Raw genomic sequence first — 24,882 nt, 5'->3', positions numbered from 1 at the left:
CTGTGGAAACCATTGAGGAAGAAGGGCTGCAGGTTTGAAGGTGCTGAGAAAGATAATATGGTGGGGGGCAACTGCCCCACGACCACCTGCAGACCTGGCTTCTGACCCTACAAGGAGGCAAAAGGATTAGGAAAGTCACTACAGATGCCTCCACAGCACACGAGCTAAGGGAGTCAGAGGGAGAAGGTGCCTTCATTTACCTTCTGCATTTCCTCAAAGGTCTCAAGGCAAACCAAGGCACTGACCCTTTTTGCAAAGTGGATATCCCACTCTGACCACACTAGAAGTTACTCCTATCTACACGTCCTTTCCAGGATCTGACTCAGAATTGACCCTCCAAGCTCTAAAACCACTTCATAATCTTTTTGTATCTTACCTTTATGTTATCTACATGTTATCTAATCCACATGTCAGTAAGCTAACTGGGCTAGAAAGGGAGGAGATGCACAGCAGAGCCTCTTTACAGCCATCACCCGGAGAAGGGGTAAAGCCAGAGGTGCTCTCTTTCCTGAATGAGCACTGCACCTCACAAAGAGATGATTCACAGGTATGCTCAAGGCACGGGAATGGAAATCACAGCATGTTCATCAGCACCAGAGAGCAGAAGGTCACATCCTTTTGCCCCTCTCAGAGCTCCTACGCCACCTTCGTAGCAGACATAGTGCCCACATCACTCCCTCTCCATGCAGTAACCACCTTTTCAGTTCAGCAGCGCTCCTCCAAGAATCAGGGGCACCACTGTAAACCAAGGCTGCCCACTCTGACCTCTCATCATTTTTAATTGATGGACAATCCTTGTTTAAAACACCAGCTGGTATTGCGCCCAGATGTGGAACCAAAGGGCGGAAGGCTACTAAACTGTCAGGGTTTAGCCCAGAACTCTTTGCTGTAAAACCTAAACGTCACTTCCAAGCACGTCCAGGGGACAAGATCTCATGGAAACTTAGTGTTCCTGAAACCTCACGTCCGATGGGCTCTCCATTGCAGCTAGTTCAGCAGGAGGCAGGAGAATGGAGAGGCACCCCTTCTGCTGCCACATTCAAGCTGAAAACGAAACACTCCATGCAGCTGCAAGCTCTGGTAGAAGCTGCTGAGATCTCACTTGCTGTGATGATGGTCTCTGGCCAGTGTGTGTCCCCTTCCCACTGCTGCTACAAACCCCAGCAGCAGGCAAAAGAAAGACAAGGAATAAAAGCGAATAGACAGTGAGCTACCTTTCTGACAGATTGGTTTAGTCCTCTGGGCTGCTGCTGCTTCACGGGCTGCTTCTGCTGCTGTGTGGGCTGCTGCTTCTGCTGCTGCGTGGGCTGCTGAGGGGTGCTTGCAGGTAGCTGACATGGTGGTTGGCTGGAAGTTTTAGTGGGTGATGATTGTACTCTCTGGAAAGTAAAGAGTATCCGTGATAAGTTATTCCCCAGACACAACATGGAGCAAGGCTTGTATTTCTTAAAGGTTTTTATAAAGTTTGTTTTCCCCCACTCTTTAGGAAATTCAGTCAATTGCTCTGTTTCTCTAAGCAGAGAAATCAGACTGGGGTGGGATCCAGAGTCCTAAAAGAGGAGGCAGTAACAGTCTAAATCCCTGGGCTATCCATGACACCCCTTGAGAGCTGGCAGACCTGACACAGGACCTGTGCCTTTCTGGAGCAGCGGCTGGAGTTCAGGTGAGACACATACCCTGGGCTATCAAGGGTGACACTGGTTGCTGATATTTAGACAACTGCCTAGCATCTCACTTGCTACACAGCAAATGCAGTCTGCTCAGTGCCTGTGTCTAATGGTAGACACCGCCACTTGCTCTGCAGGACGTGCAAGAAATGCAGCAGCAGAGAATGAAATCTTCCTTGACGCCATGGAAGATGCTGGGGTTTGACTTATGCCATAAAACCTGGGCATATTTATCCCTTCCTGGAAGAAACACTCAGAACACTTCTGTTAAGTGCTGAGCTCGTGCCAACAGGGGAATAGTAGATCATCTCTGACGAAAGGCTCCATTCCATTAACGCTAAAATACTGACATGCATTAAAACAACAAGCAGCCAAAAATCAAACTGTCTGCTCCCAGGGTCTGATTTCAGCTCTCGGTAGATAAGGTGACCTATCCACCACTCTGACTATGATCTCTCCAGTAAAGGACAAGAGGTGAAAAACAGTCTGCTTTTTTCACTACCACAGGTATAGTCATTCTTTCAAAAATTAGTGAAATGTGGCAGCAAACCCTTGTCCTCCAAGCCTGAGATCCTGCCTGACAAAAGGCAGAACCATGTGTTTGGAAGAACGCTGAACAGCTTGTGATGCACACAGTCAGTCGTGCATTGCTGTACACAGTCCATCATTTTCAAATTCCGGTCTTTTTGCTTAAGATCTGCTTACACTGCTCTGTTTTACAAAGCCATGATCCACCAGCCACCACAGCAAGCAACTCAGCCGTTTTAGCATTTACTGCATTGAATTTCCACTGCATTAAGCCTTTCTGTGGCAACCTGAGCCACGGGAGCAGGAAGAGGGAGAGAGGAACCCAAGTGCCTACAGCAGGAACGTGCTCTAACCCTTGCCTACCTGCAAGGCTGGGCAGCTACTCCCGGCCTTCCCATGGGGCGAGAGGCCCTGCCTCTCAGCGCTCTGCTTGGTCACAGTGAGGACGATGTGGGTCCCTGTGGAGTCAGTGATGAGGGTGGGGGGAGGGGTGCCCTTGATGAGGTCGTTCAGGGCTCTCCCTTGCTGGCCAAGGAAAAGCCGCGGGCTGTGGGACCGGCACGGCAGCTCTGCTTCCCCGGCTGGCGCCTCCTGCTTCACCATCACAGCTTTCTTTGGCACTGGGCTTGGATTCGAAGTGTCCATTTGGCTAGCGGTTGGTGCAGGGCTGAATTGGTCTGTTTGGCCACTGGATTGCTTTGCAGATTGGCAACTCAGGAAACTGTTTTCACTCTTGACCTGGGTGCCAAATGCTACCGGGTTGGAGGCAAGGGCTGTTCCTTCTCCCGCAGCCGCTGGGGCCGGTAGTGACTGCTGAGAGCGCTTCTCCTGCTCTAGCTGTAGTCTAAGCATCTCAACCAGCTGCTGCTTCTGCTTCAGCATGCGGGTGAGTTCCTCAATCTGCTTGTCCTTTTCCTGCAGCATCTGGTCTTTGTCCCTAACTTCTGCATCTCTGCTGTTACCAGTGCTACACCGCTCTGACCTGGGTGCTGCATTTACGCTGCAGGAAGCAGACTTGGAACTTTCTTCCTTCACCAGGAACTGCACTGGAGATGCCTGCAAGGTGAGCTGGGTTAGGGGTGAAGTCACCATCTCTCCAAAGGTGTCTCCGGTGGCTGAGTTCTCATCTCCTGTGCTCATTTGTGAGCGCTCAGAAGGAGTTGGAGAAACAGGAGGAGTCGAGCCTGTGCTGCCAAACTTCATCACACCGCCACTGGTGACTGCGGCCACAACTACCTCTGCTGGTGCAATGCCGGTGGTGACCAGGGCTGGCCCTGTGCTCAGCCTGGCAGCTGGGAAGGCCACCACCACTTCGGCAGCTTTTGGGAGGATGGCTGCTGTGCTGGGCTTGGGAGTGGGGGTTGTTTGGCCAGCTGTACCGTTCTGCTCTTGGTAAGCTCTGAGACGCTCGATTAGGTCTGTCTTTGTGCCTGAGACAGGCAAGGCCCTCAACTTCAGCTCTTGCTTCAGCTCTGCTACCTGATACGGGGAGGGGGGAAAAGAGGGTAACATTAAGAGAACATACACTCTAAGCAGAACAACTATTAACAGCTACCAGAGCCATGGGGCAAAGGACTAAACTGATTCTCCTCCAGGCCAACAAACCGACACCTCAGGTACAGACTGCAGGGTAGTGCTACCAGCTGCTATCACTAACTTCTGTTGGTCTGCCTTAGTCCTGCTCTGGGACAGCAACGTTGTTGAGTACTGCCCTCTGACAATGGCAACAAAGGGGCTGTGCATCTTCACAGGACATTTACCTTCATCTCATCTAGGTTGGCAGGGAGAGAGCCAGGCTTGCCCACCGCAGCATTGCTGTTTTGTCGCATCAGCCCACTGGAACCAGAGGATACTGAAGATGCGCTGCTGACTGTGGCGGAGAGATTGCGTACAGCAGGGGCACTGGCACCACTCTGCTGCTCTCCTGGAGGCCTGCAGGGAAAATAAAAAACACAGGCATCAAAACCAAGGTGGAAAGGTACTGGTGGCCCTCAGTGCCAACAATACTTTCAGAAACATCTGGGTCACTAGTGTCACCCTAGACATCGACACACACCAGTGCCTTTGACTACACCCATGCCCCTTACTCTGCCAGCCTATTTTGTCTGATTCATCTGACACCAGCCCTTTTTGAGGCTCACTGTAACCTAACAAGATTGAGCGTGTTACACCCAATCGCCACACCTCTCACACAGAACACACTGTCTCCGGTAACAGTACTGGGAAAGCCAGGGCTTCCTAAGAGGGAGTCGCCATTTAGGACCCATACTTTGGTGGGGCTGGCAGGATGGTCTGATAGTTGTAGTGCTGCTGCTGCTGGTTGAGGATCTGAAGCTGGAGAAAGAGCTGCTGCTGCTGCAGTATTTTGGCATAGGATGAATCCATGGGAGGAGCTCCCTTGTCCTGTTTTTGGTCCGGGGGAATATACTGATGATACTTAAGCTTCTTGACTTTCGGCTTCAACTCCTTGGCTTTTTTACTGCGCTGGGACTTCTCACTAGCAGACTTGGGCTGGCTTTGCTATTTAGAAGAAAAGGAGGAAGCAAATAAGAATGGGAACACTGAAATAACATAACACCCCATGTAAACCAGAACACACACTGGGATCTTCATTTCAAAATTCTTCAGACTTGCTGTCAGGGTCTTTCCATGCTTCTCTAACTCAGGCAACAGTATCGTCACAGCACCTGCAGCAGCTTACACTGCACCATAATGCAGGTCACCTTTCCCAGCACACCAGATCACTTGCTCATCCAGTGCAGACTGACTGACTCTTAATTATGGATAATGCTGATTGTTTCAAAACATTTTGCATTCAGGACCCGTTTTACAGAAGGTGACTACGTCATGGGACAGAACACGTATTAAATACGTGACAGCTAGCGTCAGAGGAAAACACTAGTGAGAAGCTTTCCTTCCTTTGCATTTGTTAACACAACACTTCCAACTCCAAACCTTCAGAATAACCATCTTATCTTCTTGCAGACTACAACAATGAAGAAATCAGCCAACATAGTACCTTAATGAGTGTTGGTGGGGGCTTGGCAGCAGTAAGAGCCACTCCATTGGTAAGACTAGGGGGCAGAAGAGGTGGAGGTGGCAGAGGTGGGGGTGGCTGTTCAGGTAGGAAAAGTGTTTCACTGGAGTCTGCACTAATCTGCAATTGGGATGTACCCTGCAGAGACAGAAAAAGGCATAATGAATACACACATTCAAGAAAGAAAACAGTTTAAGAGAATCCTGGAAGTGTCCACTTACAGGAAAGCAGCACAGGTTACAAGTCATTAATCAGATTCCTTTAACCCACTACTTCAGTCGTCCCTGAGAAGCAGCACAACTTCTTAGGACAGAAAAGGAATCAGTATTCCACACCTGTATCTCCCAGCTTTGCCTGCCAGAATCAGTCACACAAGGACTGTATCACCAAGTAATGATCACCCCCCTTCCCCGCAGGGCACCACCACAGGGGCTTCTGAATAACCACCGGACTTCACCAATACCACACAAAGCCAGGACCTCTTGTGAAATCTCACAGACTATACCTTTTAAAGATCCCTCGGTCTCATTTTTTAGGATCCTCTGCCACAAATCAGCAGTAGCTGTGAAGCTCCAGGGCACTGCAGGAGGCCACCGCATTCTCACCTGAGCTAGTGATGTGCCAGTGGTGCTAGGGAGAGGATCACAAATCCGGGAGTCCATCGGCGATGGGACAGACCCCTGGGACTCATGGCTGGCTGGCTGTTCTGGGGAGAGGGCGTCACTGCTGTCCTCATCAAAGGAGGAATTGTCTGCAACCTTTGGGTAGTTCACCTGTCCAACTAAAAACACAAACATCAACTGCGGTCTTTAACACAGAATAAGAAATTATTTCACTTGACACTAAATGTTTCACAAAGATAATGAAGGCACGGAGAGAGTCGTGTTTGAGTTGTGCTTAAAGCACCAACTGAAAACGAGAGAACAGAGCCTATATCAATCAGTTTTAAGTGTTTACATTCGTCTGTGCTGTCAGTAGAATAAAATGATGCAGACTGGAGTGAACCATTTTCCTTGCTTCTTAGGCAGACAAGATCAGGAACTGTTAGAAAAGCTACTTAACTCTGCCCAAACCCAGCTCTGCGGCATGACTTATTTGATTATCTGGCACCAAAGAAGAAGGAGGTTAGACAGTGTAAGGTTGAGCTATGGTTTCTTTGGTGTCCATCCTTTGTGGTGGAAGGTAGAATCCTTCTTCAGGATAAGAATCCCAAACTGTTCTCCAGTCCCACAAGCAACAAGGACTATGAATTAAGAGGCAGCCCTGACTGCTATTAGTATTGCTGTCTATCTACATGTCCAGTAGATAAATTCACGTAAGCGTGCATTTGTAATGTACTAATTTTTTTAGATTACATTATCTCAAATTAATCCTGGTAGGCAGGAAAACACTATCATTCGCACCTAACATAAAAGCAACAGAAATCCAGAGATGTACTTGGCTCAGTCAGAAGGAAGCCACATCTCTAACACTCCAGTTCACAAGTTCACTCCTTCTCTTCCTCAACCAATTCTTGGGAAATCATGAAGCCAGGCTCTCCCAGAACACCGTCCTTTTCCTTTTTCATGAGAAGTATTCTGTCTCGCTCACAGTTGTGTCCCATTTGTCTTTAAAGTAGCTGTGCATGTTTGAGGGGATGAATAACCACAGACAGACACAGACTGCTCAGTCTGGGCAGACAGAGAAACAGTACTGCTGAGGCAGTGGGAAGGCTATTCCTCAGCATTCCTTTCAGCCCTTGGAATGGCACTGGCATGATTTACATCTGTTCTGGTTTATTTTTAAAGGGGCTGAATCCTCTGAAGGATTCAGGGATCCTTAAGTTCACAGACAGTTTTTGTTTCATCACACCTGTTTACATTCTGTCTCTCTACCCTGCTCTGAGTAAGGCAGTGGGTTCTCCCTGACCAAGGTTGCTGACATGTTACACTGAGAGAGGGATTTTCAAGGAGAGAATCTAGGGAATGCAATCTTCCACATTCTTTCAATCTTTAGGGTATGCAATTGCTTTCACGTTACTCTAGAATGGCCGTGCTCCCTACAATTTTATGTCTCTGTAGTATTATCTGTGCCAGAGGGAGTTCTGCTTCTCAGAATCCTTGGGGCTGAAAGCCTGTGATTCTGAGAGAGGAAAACAAGATCAACCATGGGATTGCACACACAGGCAGGTGAATTGATAGGAAATCACAGCCACCTGTGGGAAATGCCCCCAGCACAGATCCTCCTCTGGCCTTACCGATAATGGCTTCCTTCAGGCTCGATTCCACAGGCAAGATGTTCTTCTCCACCAGCTCCATGGGACCTGGCCTCTGCGCTATCTTCTCATTGAGGTCATCTGCCAGTCTGGCTCTCTTTAGCTTCAGCTGCTTAGCCTGCAAGGAGGGTTCAGCTGAGGTCTCTGTTTGGGGGAAAGTAAATAAAATGGCATCAATCCAGCAATGGTCAACCTATGAACTTCAGTATTATTTTACTTTTACTCAGGTAAATGTAGATAACAGTAGATAACTGTACAGAAAAATACTTGCAGATAACAGTAAATATGCACTATAAAGATATTATAGATGTTATGTATATTTAAGTTATAAAGATAATTACAGTAGCCCTTGTGACTCTAGAATAGGGCAAATTCACTATTCTCAAACTGATGTCACCCAATTCTCGTTCATCTTTTCCCTTTCAATTGTGCCCAGAGATGTGGTGCTCAGTGGCAGCACAGTAATCCCTCTCTGAAACTGAGGTGCTTACTATCTAGATCAAATCTGTCTCACTCCCTCTTGGATATTTTTCAGTGTCTTCCCTTACTAGAAGGGCAATCCACATCCATTCTATTTCACTGTTGCTCAGCTACACAAAACTGCACAATTTGAGTTCACATCACAGATTTTTCTGAGAATCTCCACGCAAGCAGAGTTGAATGCCTCCCATGAAATCATGCAACAGGCGTGATCTTCTGCCCACTCCCAACTGAAAGAAAGACTTGGGAGCCAGAGGCAAAACAGAAAGCTGTTAAATAAGTACTCATGATAACATTTATTGTTGACCTCTTCCTGTATACCATTTGCCGTACCTTCCAGAATGTGCATTCTAACCAGCTCTGATCTCTCTGGCCGGGACCGGATTTTCCGTTTCAGATAGTCCTCTGTCTACAGCAAAAATAGACAAGCAAGAATCAATTTCAGTTGGTCAGACACAGAAGTGAGGTAATTTTGGGCAGCACAAACAAGAGAAACAACCATCTTTAGCTGTTACTAAGACCTAAATAAACACAGAACAGAGAAGGGGCGTATCTCCCGCCCCAGAGAATGAGCTTATTCTAAAAATGACCTCCTACTGTAATCACCTCAGCCTAACTGTGCACTGCTGCCCCACAGAACAGAAACTGGAAAGGACTTCCTCAAGAGCTGAAGCCCTCTTTTCTCCTTTTCTGCAGCAGCACTAACTTGTGTCAGGGTGAAATTCAAGACACTTCTTTTTACATTGAAGATAAATGCACTGGTTCCACTGGTCACAGCAAACACTTTGATATAATGCTGGCATTCAGGGCTGACTTGTGGTTTGGGCATACTCTTTTATTTGTTGAAAGATAAATTATTTGTTAAGCTAATGACCCCATGCAGTCCCCTTGGCAGACAGAATCTAAATGCTGTGACAAGACTCATTTCATTTCCAGAGCTTCTTTTAGCTCTATCTTTGAAGAATGCACTATAGAGCAATGTACAGAGATGACCCTGCCTGGGCTGAGCATGTTACCCTTTACACAGCCCAGGAATGTGAATCTGGGAGCAGTGGGTAATGCCCTGGTAAGGACTGGCCATCAGGATGGGCCTTCAGAGAAGACAAACATTAAAGTCAACCAGAAAACTGCAGCATACTTACTCAGTTGCCCACACCAAAATATTAACTTAATAAGAACATTTCAGGAAAACAGAGGAGGAAGAAGCAAAAGCCTTTGGGACACTGGTCTTAATGCAAAGTCCCCTGTTCCAATCCTTCTACAGTTTAAAGTGCTAACACTCCCTAACAGGTTTTAATCACAGCTGTTACTTTTCTACTTATGTTGCTTTCACTTTTAAAACAAAACTTAGCCCAGCAGTCATAACAGGGTTTATTCCCCTGTAGGCTAATCAGAAAAAGAAACTATCCCCAGAGGCCTTTTAAGGGAACAGAAATCATCAAGAAACCCCCTATTAGCAAAGGTGCTGCATGAAGTGCGATGCCTGGCTTCCTCTTTCTACAGAGCCAGAAGTCTGTGTGATTGATTTCAGTCTTACAAGATTTTGGGGGGGATCCTCTCTATTAAATTTTCAGTTTCTAATGTCCTAGATGAACAAGTACATGTGCAGGTAACAGAGAAACCATATGCTTTTCTCAAAGGCAGAACAAAGTAACAGCAATTAAGGGCAAAACAGGCACCATAAAAATAAAAACATGAAGTATATAGACAGTGGGGAAGAAAAATATCAATGACTTCCAGAAAGAAGACACCAGGGGAAATTCAGGCACCATATTCAATGTTTTTTAGGCACAACTAATTAATGGAGGGTTAACCACCACCATGTACAAGCTAGAGAACACCCCATCCAATACATCTCTGACTACATAGCACTGCATTACATCCAGAATATGAATGATTCCCTTCTGCGTCTCATTAACAGCTACAGTATGTCCAAAACATAAGATACAGATACTACTCCTGACTTCCCCAAAACATTAAAGACAATATTGCATCTTACCCTGGCCCGCTCCAAACTCCTTCTTTGTTCATGAAATGCAGCTGGACTTTTCAGAGCTGTTGAGAGGAAAACATTTAGAGAATGAATGAGAATGATGGAAGTTCTCTCACTGCATATCCGTTCAGGCCCAGGCCAACTAAGTTCACAAATACACCACAGCAAAAACTGTCTCCTGCTTCTTTCAACACACTGGACCATATCTCCAGCTGGTATAAAGCAATGTGAATTGACATACTCCATTTGACAGCACAGGAGCTACAGGAACTGACCTGAATTTTTGTGGGCTGCTGAAGACCCTAATACAGGTACAATTCTAGCTGAACTAACCACTGTTCACACAGTTGGTTCCAAGAACATGAGTAAAAAAAGCCCCCAACAAATGCCTTTTACAAGCTTCAACATAAGGTAAGATCCAGGACCCTTAAGTGAAGGAATGGCACTGAAAATATGGAGAGACATGAAATGACTGGGAGGATGAGGGACACTCCTAATGAACTGTAAATCCTCTTTACTACCTTTTAATGTCAAAGGAAGCTGCAAGTTCTTCCCTTAAGCTGCACCTGTGTTTTGTGTACATGCAAGGGCTGAGTGCAAATTCTGCAGGTCCACAGGACATACATATTGCTCCACATAAGAGAAACTATCATGAGAACAAAAACACTTGGACAGGAAAGTACGTCTGTCTGTTGACAGAAAACCAAGACTTGAGGAATTAACAGCAGCTCTCCATGTAACAGGCCTCCTCGCCCCCTCAGGCCCAGTATAAAACCAGAGCCAAAATGGATCATGTTCTAAGAAACTGATCCTCTGCTGTCCAGGACCCTACTAACCCTGGAGGAATCTCTCACTCTGCCTGGCTCCTCTAGAGCACACAAAGCTCACATCTCACAGTAAAACTGGAGAAAGAGGGTGACAACGGTAAAGTGTCACTAGCTCCTCACGGTTTTCCTGAATCAACAAGTAGCTTGTTTTGTAAAACAATCATATTGTGGCTTGTTTTCAGACCTAGGTGAAGGGAACATAATTTCTTTCATATTTCTGCAACACTTATATTTAAAATTGCCTGGTGAAATGTCTAAATTGCCATCAAGCTAAACAGCAAAGTTTTAACTTCAGTTTAAAAAATAAGTTGCAAGTCTTTTGAAGACAGAAATCTAAACTTGTACCATTAGTAATTCCAATGTATTACCTCTAGGTCTACTCATATTATTTTTCACTTAAAACCAACGATTAACTATTTCTCAAATGTAACTTCATAATGAAATCTCAAAAGACAATTAAAAGTCCTTGCGTAAATGCAAATTGGTAAGAAACTACTTCTAATGCATGTGTAGACTTATAAACTCTTTCCTACAGAATAAAATGGAGTAGCCAAAGTTTTAAGATAGACACACGTTCTGTGAAATAGAGTCCCTTTAGGTTCACATCAGTGGGGTAAAAAGTAGAGTTTAGTCCATATGCCAGGATTTCTGAACACACCAGGACATCACAGATGGGATTCAGACTACAGAAGTGAATGAAGAATAATGTGAGGAATAAATTAACAATAATTCAAAACTAACCTTAGCAAGTGAGTATACAAATCCCCACAATGATGGGACAAATAGTTCCTGTTCAAGTTAAAGATATTTTTTACAATCTGGTTATGGAGAGAAACCACCAGAGAAAGTTATGCAAGCTGTGAAATGGGAGTGCATTGATTGCACTTTGGGATAAACCAAAGTAAGGGCAGAAATACACTATTGCAATAACTGCAAAAAGAATACAAAAAGCTTCACTGGCTAGCTGAGACATCACCTCCTGGGCAGCCTGACCATCACATTTCAATGAAGAGCAAGCAATACAAAACAAAGACTCTTTTCAGGCGCATGAACTGCTTGTGAGTATGCACGTATTTGAACTTAAACACACATTTCTTTCACTGTATGCATATCACAGAAAAATGAAATAAAAGTTCAGGTACACTTGGGCAAAGATACCATGCAATAAAAATTGGTTAAAAAATCTACCCTGGAAACAAGCAAAGCAGGCCTCATCTTGAGTCTTCAAAGGCTCTCTACCACCAGAATGTGCAGGCATGGCAGTAATTCTTTACTCTCCCCTTCCTGCCTACCTCTGCAGTCAGTCAGAGGCAGTACATGAACTTTAAGTGACATTTCCCTGACCATAGCAAATGGTCAGGAAAGTCAACTGCAGTTCAGCTGATGTCACAGGCAGTCCAGGAAAATCCTTGCATACAGAAGAACAAAGCAAGAAGAAAAGACTCCCCCAGGAAAAAAAAAAAAAAAAGAAAAAACATAAAGAAAAAAGAAAAACCCTCCCCCAAAACACATACACATGAAATAGTAAGGAATGCAAAACTGCTACAGGAAGAATCTTGTAAAGAACAATTTCAGTCTCTCATGAATAGTCCTCTGGAAACAAACACTGGGTTGTAGCTCTTTGGGCTGGCAACATGACAGAGGACTTCAAATTCGACCTCTGAAAATGTCAAGAGGGCACAAATCCTTCACTGCTTCCCTCAGCAATCTAGGATGGGGCTGACATGTCAGAAGGGGGTATCTATTGTAAAATCATACTCCATTTGAAGTTAACTAAGCCTTGCACAATTTTTTGGCTTTGAAATGACTACACAGCCCAGGGCTGTGGAGCAACTCTGTTAACTTTACTATAGCAAACGAGGGGAAAAAAAAATTCCTACAAGGAACTCTGAAGCAGAAAAGCTCTGGGTAAGCTCACAATGCAGATATGCCCCTTTTCCAGCTTCTACCACTGCGCACTGATCCCTGCAAAACTATTCCTGCCCACATAACCTTCTGGCTTGCTCACCTGACTGTTGCTTTATCCATTCCACTCACAATTACCCATATTGACAAAGCTCTACTGTTCTCAGCCATATCAGCTATTCTGGCTCATCCTAACCCTGTACACAAATGAGCTACAGCTTAGCTGGTGGAGCAGAAGCAGTGGTAACCAGGTAGGCATGGGACAGCACTTTGACACAGGATTCATGTCCACATGTACATTATGCAGCAGATACAACCACAGAAAATCGGGATGAAGAAACTGCAATCACCTAACGCCTTCTGACTGCTCAGGCTGGATAAAATACACTAAACCATTCCTTACAGTAATTTGTCTAACCTGTTCTGGAAGAACTCTCATAAAAAACCCGCAATATTATTGCAGAGAAATTATCCAGTGCATAGATGCCCTTTAGTATTTAAACACCTTTCTGAACATCTAACTTGCATTTCCCTTCCTACAATTTATACTCATTATTCCCTGCCTTACCTGTGATCATTAAAAAGAACAATTTATTCTATTCCTCTTTGCATTTGAAAACTTTGGTTTTCCTACAGTCTTCTGTTATATAAAATGACCAAAGTTAGCCATTTCAGCCTTCCCTTACAGATAACATTTTCCAGACCTTTGCTTGTTTACTCTCTTTTGGACTCCTTCCATTTGATCTGCATTTTCTTGAAGTATAGTGTGCAAAATTGGGTCCATATTACAGCCTAAGCTTTATCAGCTTTTACGCAGCTAAATGATTTTTAAATAACACTTTTCAGTTGTATGTCCCAGCCCGTTTGCTTTTTTTGTGTACAGAAAATACATGAAATATACAGAAATAACATGTTCACTTGTGCTTGGCTCACAAACCATGAAAGGTCTTCAATCCTCTTCTACAGAGCTGCTATCTAGGCAAGCATTCTCCATCCTCAATTCTTGCCACTGACTAGACATACCAAGATACAGAAACTCTGCATTTTCATTTGGTTTTGTCCCGTACTTCTCAGTTTCCCCAAATACTGAATCCCAATCCTGTCCTCCTCCTAGTCTAACCCGCAAGCTTAATAAATATGCACGCTGTTCCCCTGCTTACATCAAATTGCTGAATACTGAATAGTATCACAGACACTGACCCTCCCCTGCTCCACCTCATCCAAAAGCCCTGCTCAACATATACTCCCAGTCTGACATCAAGGCTTTATTCCAATACTGTTCTCTCACCAGCTGCATACGCAGCTTCAAGTTGTCCCAGCTTGCTTACAAAAACATCAGGTGAACCTGTGTCAAGCACCTTACTAAACCCAAGTGCAAAAAGGCATTTAAGACCCTGACTTCCTGGGGAGGCAGTTCAACAAGTATTTAGTCTGGTGGTCGGTGCAGCTGAAGTAATGACATGTTCTTCCCCCTCCTCCGTGTCTCACATTTCTGCCTTGCCATTGATGCTCCGATTGCGCTGGTACTGCACAGGGAGCTGTACTAAGGAACTGTCATGATAAGTAACTCCAGCACTTCCCCATGGCACTTGCCTTTCCCCAAAAACAGGGACTAGGTAACTCGGTGCGAATCCTTGATTTAGCTAACTGCATGGCCAGCTTCACTAGCTTTGCTAGCAAAACTTTAGGCGAGTCCCTGATGAGAACAGAGCACTGCCAGAGAGAAAACAAACAAACAAACAAAAAAAAAAACCAAACCCCAAAAAACTTGTCAAACTGCAACAGTAATATTAGCCATTGAGAATTTTTGTTTTCCACTGTATGCAGAAAAAAATTCCTTTGTATTTCTCTTTTACTGAAATATTTGAGAATGCAGAAGTACTGCAATGCCCACTTTTAGCTAGGTATACCTTTTGCCCACCTTTCTGATTTTGTTTCTGTGTGATATATGTGGGTATTTTTGTCAATGAACTGCAGTTACACTTTCTACCCTTGTTCCTGTACCTAGGCCTGGGACAAAGCATGTTAGCCCTCACTTACGCTGACAAAACTGTTTGTGGGCACAGATCACAGTTGTTTTGAAAGAGTTATTTTAACCTGGATTGGTATGCTGGTTTACAGCATGGCTCCACAAATAATAGTATCTGCAAAACTGAGCACAAACTGCCCTGCCAGACAAAGTCGGAAAGAAGAGGCTGGGTTTAAGGCCAGCGCTGCAGCAGGAGCCCCCACGCTGCAGAACCATGGCCCCTGTGTCTTCAGACTGCCCCATCCACCTTAGAAAAACAGCCTGATGTTACAAACGGCCCGAGAACTACTAAATGGCTTCACTAACAGGGTTTGGGACTGCACAGCCCGGCAGATGCCCTTCACTGAGGTGTACATACTTCTGTTCCACTTGAACTACCATCTGACAATTTGCAACATCCACTGTCAGCAGGATGAGCTTTACCCTTCACCTTTAGATGACTGAGAGTAGGACATGATTCTTCTACCACAGATGGGCTGGCTAGAAGGATCTCATGAAATTTCTACCACATGCATCCTAGTTTTTTAGTCTCTGCAACTTGTGGAGTATTTTGATGCTTCATCACCAGAATTCCTCAAGCATTAGTATCTTTGTGGTCACACCTTTAGCTACCATGAGAAATCTCCCTGGAGATCAATAATGCAAATGTTTAGTGCCCCTACTCTGCTTCAAAAATGTTTGCAGGTATACATTGCAACTACTGTCCTTCCATCTGATCCCCCAAAACTAAGCAGCAGCACACAGGACCATCTACAATGATGCACACCTTTCCATACAAAGCACAGAGATGGAAGTTGCTAATCTTTGCTTCAAAGCAATGTATTAATTCCTATGAAACAGAGTCCAAAACCACAATGCATGAGTTCAGTGCTCCCTCAGTCCAAGCCACATTTTGAAGATGGCAATGCGTGAATGATAGCAGATATTGTTGCAAAGCATCAAACTGGTGCTGCTATAAACAGACTGGAATCACATGCAAAACTCCAATGTAACAGCAGAAACAAAAAGCCAAGCAAAACGGTTCAAACATTTACCCTGAAAGCAAATTTTTGCATTACAAAGCTTTCAAACATATCCTATATGGAGATCTTCAAGTTCCTGTTATCTACTATGAGAAGTAAGTGGAATCAGAACCAAATTCAGTCACTTTAAGAACGAAACATTGCTGGGGAAGGGGACTGACCCAAGTGCTGAGAAAAAGAGGTCAAAATACCTGTACACCCTGCATTTGCTTATGCAGCTGACAGAAGACACTAAGGTTTGCAAGAAACAAAGCAAAGGGAAGAAAGGCAGGGAAAAGGGTCTTCACAGGTCCCCATAGCTCGTGTCTAGGGGGAAGGAGAGGGTGCAAAACCTTCTGCAGTTGGTGAGATCACTATTGGAGACTAACAGACATAGAGGCTGACATAGCAGCGATGGCACATAAGCTTTCCTTAGCCAGAATATCTAGCTCATCACAGACAATAAGGTGATATTAGAACTGCAAATCAGTTGGTTGCACAACATGCGATGTTTGTAGAAAGGCTACAGCTAAATTCAAAATACTGAGTCAAGTATTCTGCTCTTCAGTTAGATCAGTTCCTGAGGGAAAGGTAAAATCTTCCTTTGCTATGACAGAGAAGATCGTGTCATGTCCAAACCCAGCCTCTGACCTGCTGACTGAATTCAGAACGGCATGCGGCTTTCTGCTGCAGCTATTCATGTCTGCTTTCAACTAAATTCTAGTTTCTCTCTCTTGTTTACTATGCTTTCGTCAAAAGATGAGATAAAGTGCTGTAAATAGGCTTGATGACTTCCTCTGTCAGTTCAGGGTGGGGCTCTCACCCCACAGCATTTTGTGTGCAGCATTTGGTAAGAGACTCAAAACTTGAATCACAGAGCAAGGCAGCTGGCACTTTCTTCCTCCCTTCATCACCACCCCACTTCCAAAAAGCATTTCTCATGGCATGGAAGAAAAAAAGTGTTTAAAAACTGGGCAACACGCACAGAAGCAGCTGTCATCTTGCTAGTGGGCCAGTGCCAAAGAGCAGTATGCTGTAGAAATATGAAAAAAGGATGGGGAATACACAGGTGAGAGAAAAGAAATCTCCATAAGCACCCTTTTCTCCTTAAGCAGCTTCTGGGAGTTTCACAGCTGATATGCAGATCTGACCATACTTGAGAATTGTTGCTGATTCCGTACTCCTGGCATTGCTAATAGCCCTTGAACTAAGGCTAAGATCTGAGTATCAAGTTAAGGATAAGAAAAGAAGCCACAACTGGTGATTCTTCAAACCCCAAAATATATAAACTCAGAAAATTCAGAATTATGATTGACATAAAAAAAAAAATCCAAATATTTTTATGAAGGTGAGAAATACATCTCTGGCACCCAAAAAAATGGAGCTTTGCCCTTCAACGACACCCTTCAATAACAATGTCATTGTGATTAAAGAATTATGAGTGTTTCCAGTCTCAAACAGGAGACAGGCTGGAGAAAGTTCCCCACGTTACTGTTGCCAGCACTGCCAAAGCATGGCATTACAGTTACAGTGCTACAGCTTTACCAAAACTTCCCTTTTACCAAGCTATTCCAATCAGTAGAGATATGGCACAGAAGATGGCAGATGAAAACATGCCATGTTGGCTAGATTGTTTGGTGAGGCTCAGGCTGTCGTGGAAGCCAGAGCTGAAGAAGCCCTGCCTCCCTGACACCCTACCTCATAAAGCCACCCTTTCTCCTGCATCAACACTCAAGAGCCTGTACAGTGTACTGGCTCACAGAGCTGCTGTTCCTCCAAAAAGCCACTTTCCAGCGCCCTGAACTGGGCTTGCCCTCGTTGCATGAGCATCTGTACAGGTGGGACTGTGGTACCCTGCCTCAGCACAGCTCAGCTCACCAGGGAGCCACGCACCAGCTGAGCTGCTTCCAACGCCTGAACCAAGCACCTCTCCAGAGCCCACAGCCATACATCAGCAAAACTGTCCGTAATTTTATTATAGTGGTATCTCCCTTAGGATGCAGCTGAAGTTTAAGATTTTTGTTAAGTTTTAACTGTGTGAAAGCCTGAAGTGTAGGTTTGTCATAGCAAACATGCAAAATTATTGACAGAAAGGCCTAAGGTTTTTTTCAAGGCCCAACCTCTAAATGTGTTAATTTCTTAGAAAGTCCATTCTCTTCAGCATGGAAATTGTCACCCATGGTAACAGTTATCAGATCTATGGGTAACTATGACTACAGCTTTGTGTCAAAGAACATTTACAGCAAATACAGATAAAGTATAACTCACTCCATCATCACCATTAACTCTTGGCATTCAAAAGACATTACCTAAATCCTGAAATGAAAAATAAAAAAGATAAATCTTCACTACAGTTAGGATTATATCACCTCCAAACTGAAGAGGAAAAGGGAGACAAGGGACTTCTACCAGGAACACTTTGGTCCATGCATTCCTAGACCAGACTTCATCCCTGCTTCTTGAATGTATAATTGCCTTTTACAAACTCTTCTGACAACTTGACGAAGTGCCCAGGCTGGGACAGGTGTGGGGCCCTGAGAAGAAAAAGGAGAGACCATTCCCAGCCAACAAGTAAGAATGAACCCAAGACAGCTGTAGGAACATAAAGGGGAAAAAGCTGCGCTACATACCAGATTTTACTTCCCTGAATTACTGTTTCTCTTGCAACTGACAGAGTTAAATCTTTTATCATTGCAGGGATCAAGGACTAAACACAGCCTATCAAAGTCTTTTCTTTCTACGAATTCAGAAAGGGCAAACAACACGTTTTTATTACTAGCACAATGAACTTCCCAACTCCAACCATGTCTCATTAATCACAGATGATATAAACACAGGGAAAACAACCACAGCCAGCCATCTGAAAATATAAACAAACCAGGTGCAGTTATTAGGCCCCTGACAATGAAACTCTCAGTTTAAATGTATGGACTACTTCTTCACACAAAGCCTCAAGGCTTTGAAACTGTGCTTTAAGAAAAGAGATCAAAGTCAAAGAACCAGCAAATAATTTGTGGGAGGTAAGTTACAGGTAGAGGATCAAATTAAAATAAAACAAAACCAGTTACAGATTTCTGTGCTACATGCCACACAGAAATACAGCTGCAAGTGTCCTCTACAGCTTTTGTTTGTTTTATGGTATCTGCTTAGTGTTGCAGCCTTACTCTCAGAGCATGACATTTAAGTATATCAAAAGTCTCGCTGCAGCCTCTGTGTTTGAGGTCCCATTCTGGACACAATGAGCCAGGAAATAGCAGCATTTCAGAGATTTAATGAAGTACTAAAAAAAAGTTATTATTTTTACCTCTAAAAGACTTTACAGATTTGGACATTTTATTAAACAAGTCTGGGAATAACAATTTTTACAGTACATATGTTTGCTTTTAACTCCTTATCCTAAATGAAAGAACAGTTTCAGCTTGTTTTGTGGAAAAAAAGTTATGAAAGTGAAGCAGCCAGCAACGGGAAGAATAGTAGACACTAGATGGCAGGGAAGTAAAAATTTGTATTTTTGTTTCGTTACTATAAATATATTCCAAGAACTACAGGGAATGTCACTACAAAGACCTGGCATGTAAAGCAGCGAGAGAATGACGGGGAACACATTATGCAACAGATAGATAAAGCAGGAAGATCTCTTTCAGGGTGTTAAAGTAATCAGTTTACCTGCAGTTCAAATATAACACACAGTGCTCTTGAAACATCAACTGTCCAACACTTCTGAATCGGCAAAATTCCACATAGGCATAGCAGTTTATTTTCTATCCTAGCCTTTACACAGAAGATAAAATATTGTTGAGACATTCAGAATTGCACCTGAAGTCATCAGCATGACTGCAAAACAGCTCCTGCCATGAAAAATACGCACATGTAGATAACTGTGTATGTTCCAACAGCCTACTGCCTCCCCTTCCTTTGACATACATGAAAAGATGTTCCTATTTCACAATTAACAGATAAACAATTTATAAAGCTAGGTTTCTTGTTTTCTTTTCTTTCTGACAACATTTAATATGTTCTGCTATAGCTACTGTTTGTAATAGGAACCAGGAGTTGATATATCCTCAAAGGACAGGTCTCCTTCAACTACTGCCCCATATACTATATTGACAGGTTTCAGGTTTAAAACTGGCAGCTTAGTGAGAAAATATGAACATGAATAAAATATTAAATATAGAGCTATGCAATACAGTTGGAAATGCATAATTTTCATCAACCAAATTACTTTTTTAAAATTCAGAAGTGGTTAGACTATCAAATAAAGGCTAAAGCAGCAGTATAATTTTTAACTACCCCACAACACACACAAGTGTGGAATGTGTGGCCAGATTTTGGGGCCAAGATGTTTAAAGTCTAGAGACAAGGTTTAACTTTAGAAACTCACAGGTGGCAAGTATTTCACTTCCTGAAATCAATACATCAAAGATCCTTGTTTTCTTGTGATGGTAGCTGTGCTGGATGCAGAAGACCAGTTACAAGCTTTGCCCAGATGATGATCAACATTGATATGCCAAAGCAAGACCTGTGTTCTGTATCCTTAAATCACTAAGTGTCCCCAGTAAATGGCAATTCCTTTAGAATTAGTTCTAAGCAATGTCTCACAGCCCCCAAAAAAGCAAATACTGTATTTTTGTTATATAACAAATATATTAAATTTTCTCTATTAACCTTATGGCTAAAAAAAAATATGCAGCTAGTGATATGAGAGCCCTAATGAGATTATAATCATTAGACTGCCTGCTGTATTACAATCAAACCTAATTGTGTAACATGTTGCAATGGAACTATAGCATGCTCCCCTCATGTAGTCCAGAGGTAAAATACACTCTCCTCAGGAAAGACAGAAACCCAGCAGCACAAGATTCACAAATTTTGTATTCCAAAATATGCTCAAGCAACTAACATGCTGCATGTCTAAGCAGAAACTGCATCAGTTGTTAGTAATGCAGACCTACAGCATGGAAACACCCCAGCACCTGTAAAAAGTCACACTAGAAAAACACCACAAACTCCATCCTTTTTGGATTCTATATACATTCATGTGTTCTGCATATACTGCACCCTGGAATGCAAATATATCATCAGAGTAGTTGGATGTGGGCACAAAACCTGGCAAACATCAGATACACTGAAGTGAAAAAGAAGCTCCTAGAAATTCTCTGCCTGTACGGCAGCCACCTTCCTTCTAGCCTTCAGTCCAGATGATGCCCTTTTCAAAGGCTGCCTGAGTCATCTTTCAGATATTCACAAAGCAATTCTACACAGCAACACAAGGCACATTCCCAGAAATTATGATCTACTTCTGTTTCACCTGCTTAGGTGGATCTAATGGTCACAACAGCTTCCCTGCAGGACTGTGCCATGTGACAACCTTGCATGCTTGCCTATATTTTTTGTTTGCAGCAAAAAGCCGAAGATCACAATCCTGATGGATAAAATAGGCATGTGAAGCTTTAAACCTTGCAAAAGACAAAAAGCACAACATACTTTGCAAAGCAGAGTACTGTCACATTTGCCAAATGTCTTTCCCCTACAAATTTTTGCTGGTTTAGTTGGAAGATACTTTCCACACGTCTTTCTACTTTTTCTACCCTGATGCACATTAGCTACTGTTTTAAACATTCTTTTCAAGGGTAGAAAACTGGGTGTTCAATACTCTCCCCCAAAACCTTAGAAGAGCTGCAACCTTTAAATACGACACTGTAAAAACTGACAACATCTGACTGTTCTACAGCACAAAAGAGTTCAAAGAGTTGAGCTCAGACAGCAGATTTTGTTTAGCTTGTGTTTTATGAGGATGAGAAGATGAAAATCACCTCTGCATAGCTAAAAAAAAAAATGCAAATAGCAAAAAAGCTTGTCTATTTGCACCATCAGAAAATAGGCTGAAACCTGAATGAATATGAAAACTCATCTCTCCTTGTTTCTAGATACAGTCCTTCTAGTTCAAATCACAGGTATGTCAGAGGCAGATGAAGATGTGCTTCCCAGCTCTTTTGTATGGGCAATTGAGAATTTTAATCTTCAACTAACGAATCCTGCTACTAGTAAAAGGTTACACAAAGTAATAACAAAAAAGCAAGAAGAATTAATGAACCATAAACCCCAATTATTCCGAATCCTCTGTCACTGCTTATAAATGCTTTATTTCTTACTACACTAATCTTTTGGTGAAGCATAGCCCTACTCTAGGCGGCTGGTGAGTTGGAAAGGTTATTCGAGCGAGATAAAGTGTACGTGGTAACAAAATGTTGAAACATTTGCCTTTCCTCTCTAACATATAAACAAAATTCCACATGGGAACAAAGCAAGCAGTTACCAGCTCTGTTCTGAACAAGCAAAGCAGGAATGGTGTGACTCTCACACTAATGTGACACAAAGGCAACTTCTCCCACTCCTCAGGTTTACAGCGTCCAAAAATCTTGTGTTGGTGGAAGCCTGAAATAAAATGTCTTTTAGGGCACCAAGATGAATCTAACCACCACCAAGACTTACATTGCAGTCAGGAGATCCAAAGGTACCAAAGTGAGTTTACACACTAGATAGCTTTTAATGTAAACCAGCAACTTTTACTTCTTGCACGCCTGGTTCATGGATTTTTGCATGTCTGTTTGGCCACAAGATCCAGGACCTGATCTGTATTAAAGGCTAATCTAAATGAACATGCAGGATAGCACAGTAACACCAAATGTGCACAGAATAACAGTTGATGCTGAGGAACTGACATCCACACTCCATACGGGAAGGTGAAATGGGAGGTGTGGTGCCAGACCAAGTTGTAGTCTGGCCCCACAGACTGAATGCAAATTAGGTGTATGCAGAATACTTTCCAGTTTACTTTCAACCCAGTTTAATCCAACACTCAAACTTGATTTCATGGTGCAAAGTGAAGTACAGTAGGCTGGTGCCATCAGGAGCTTCACTTCAAAAGCACCTTCCTGACACAAGCTCTAATGTTAATGTAGATATGCTGCAACTACCACAATTCTTTCGACAGTGTTTAGGCTGTCGACATGGAAAATAAAGGCTAGAAGCCAACCAGCATTTCACAAGGAAAGAGCACTCTAGCTCATTTAATTCAACACCAAACCATCCCCTGGATTCCCACTTTCTATTTTTGTTAAATCATGATAAAGGGCTGTGTGGGGCCTTGTTGCTGACTAATGAACTCAAGAGGGAGACATGGGGCCCAGTATAGCCACGTTTAGTAGCAGATGACAGCGAAACAAGATTAAGTACCTAAATGTTTTCACAGACAGGGGGTACAGGGCAGAGAGATGAAAGAATACAGGATACTTGCATGTTCCCAGTAGTAAGAAAAAAATGTCTAGTCTGAAATGCTGAAAGTAAAAGCGAAGCTGTCACGGCTCTGAGACACCTTCAGGAGCAACATGGCCCCTCGTCATCCTCTGTACTTCTCAGGTTAGAAATGGGACATTTCCTTTGAGTATCATAACTTATCTCACATCTGATCTTCTCATTAAAAACAGCCCAGGCAAATAATGTTTTAAACATTTCCCTATGTGTGGTTATTTCCAGTTGGCAGGTATGGGTAAATGATACCATGACTTGGAGTGAACTAATTTCAAATCATGTTTAGAATAGATTTATTAAAGTGGGTTTTCTTCACTGCAGAAAGAACCTTTCCATGTGTCACCAGTATTTTCACAATGATATTTCACCGAGTGTTCTTCTTTGGTCCGTCATAAAACTCACATGTAGGAGACATAAATGAAGCAATGAAGGGCACGAGTCTGCAAAGACTAGTTATTTAGGCTGTATTTTAAGCAAATTTGAGACTGACTAATTACTCTGGGTGCCTTACTTGAATTACTTGCAAGGGCCTAATTTTCAAAAGGCTCATAAAACAGACCCCTCTCAGGAATCACAAGTTTGGCCAGCCACAATTTGAAGAAAGCCAGTACTGAACGTAAGTTAATACAGTATTTGCATACATATCCATCTAAAGCAGGAGACCACAAAGAAGTCAGGAACATTTTCTTCTGGGAAGCATTATTAAAAGGGCACAGTCACTGGGACACTAGTCTTTCATTCAAAAGAAACTAAGTGTGTTCTGTAGAAGCACATATACGAGTTCCCCAGGTAAAAATAACACAGGCATGATGTACTATATGCAGATAGGATGATCTTTCCTTTTTGATTTGGTAACAGAATTTTAAGTAGGGGTCCCAAAAACATCTTGAGTATGTCACTGCCTTCTAGCGAGCCACTTCAGCTGACAGAGTGCTGCTGACAGGTTCTCTTCATTGAGAGAGCTGATAGCCTAACCTTATGCCTTTAGCAAAGTCTAAGTCAAATCACTGTGTCATACTACAGTGTGCACCCCAGAAATAGGAGGAATGAGAAACTCCTCATTACTAAACTGTCTTGAAGTAAGGCTTGTGAAACGGAGGAAGGGGAAAGTTTTTTAAAGAAGAAAACATACCTGGTCCATTGCCTTTTACTAAAGCTGTTAAGTGAAACTGAGAGGACCTCAGAACTAAAACATTTTCTCTTTGGTCTTGCTTCAAGTTGTTACCTATAAGTCATCTAGTTTGGAGGCACCAAAGCATGACAAAGCTATTTGTCAGATATCTTCTTGCATGTTGGGGGGAAGGAGGGGAACAAACCAAAAAAACACCTTCTTAAACAATAACCTGACAGTGAATTTATTAAAGCTTGGCATTAGGGTATATCCCATGTGTCTACCCAGAAAAGTAAAAGTTCTCTGGCTCTGAAGATTTTGCCTTCCCCTGCAGGAAGCGGGGGGAATACCCCTTCTTGGTTAACATCTTGTATGCAACTGCCTGTTTTCAGTTGATTTAAGGAATATATACATACAAAGTTCCAACTGCCTCAGAGGTCTGGGGAGCAGACAAACAAGAACAGAAACTGCAGAGGCAGGAAGCCTGTTAGAAGAGAGATTACCAGCATGCATCAAGTATATAATGCACTTCTAACATAGTATGTTCTCCAGAAGACTCTTGTTCACTGTGATCAAATCCAAAAATTATTTTGGAGTACCGTTATGCTTGAAGCCATTACTCTCTTCCATAATATCAGAGGTGGCCCTGTACCTAGCGTACCAACCCTTTAAAAGGACCAAGCTGGGTGGGACAGGGTGGGGCTCTAAGATATGATGTTTTTCATGCAGAAACGGA

General features: G+C 43.2%; 1 protein-coding gene across 3 annotated transcripts in view; it reads right to left on the bottom strand.

The window, feature by feature from the left end:
* Positions 1-24,882, bottom strand: part of MRTFA (myocardin related transcription factor A) — a 99,464-nt gene that overhangs the window by 6,040 nt on the left and 68,542 nt on the right. For all 3 annotated transcript variants that reach the window (XM_055809149.1, XM_055809150.1, XM_027786652.2), the window contains 9 exons: positions 9,966-10,021; positions 8,300-8,375; positions 7,469-7,630; positions 5,838-6,013; positions 5,215-5,370; positions 4,465-4,715; positions 3,956-4,127; positions 2,559-3,674; positions 1,215-1,379 (listed from right to left, as the gene is read on the bottom strand). In XM_055809149.1, coding sequence (XP_055665124.1) covers positions 1,215-1,379; positions 2,559-3,674; positions 3,956-4,127; positions 4,465-4,715; positions 5,215-5,370; positions 5,838-6,013; positions 7,469-7,630; positions 8,300-8,375; positions 9,966-10,021 — 2,330 coding nt within the window. The remainder of the gene's footprint in view (positions 1-1,214; positions 1,380-2,558; positions 3,675-3,955; positions 4,128-4,464; positions 4,716-5,214; positions 5,371-5,837; positions 6,014-7,468; positions 7,631-8,299; positions 8,376-9,965; positions 10,022-24,882) is intronic.

This window comes from Falco peregrinus, chromosome 6 (assembly GCF_023634155.1).
Source record: "Falco peregrinus isolate bFalPer1 chromosome 6, bFalPer1.pri, whole genome shotgun sequence".
NCBI lineage: Eukaryota > Metazoa > Chordata > Aves > Falconiformes > Falconidae > Falco > Falco peregrinus.
Note: the sequence above shows the minus strand (reverse complement) of the source record. Positions and strands in the feature narration are given on the sequence as shown.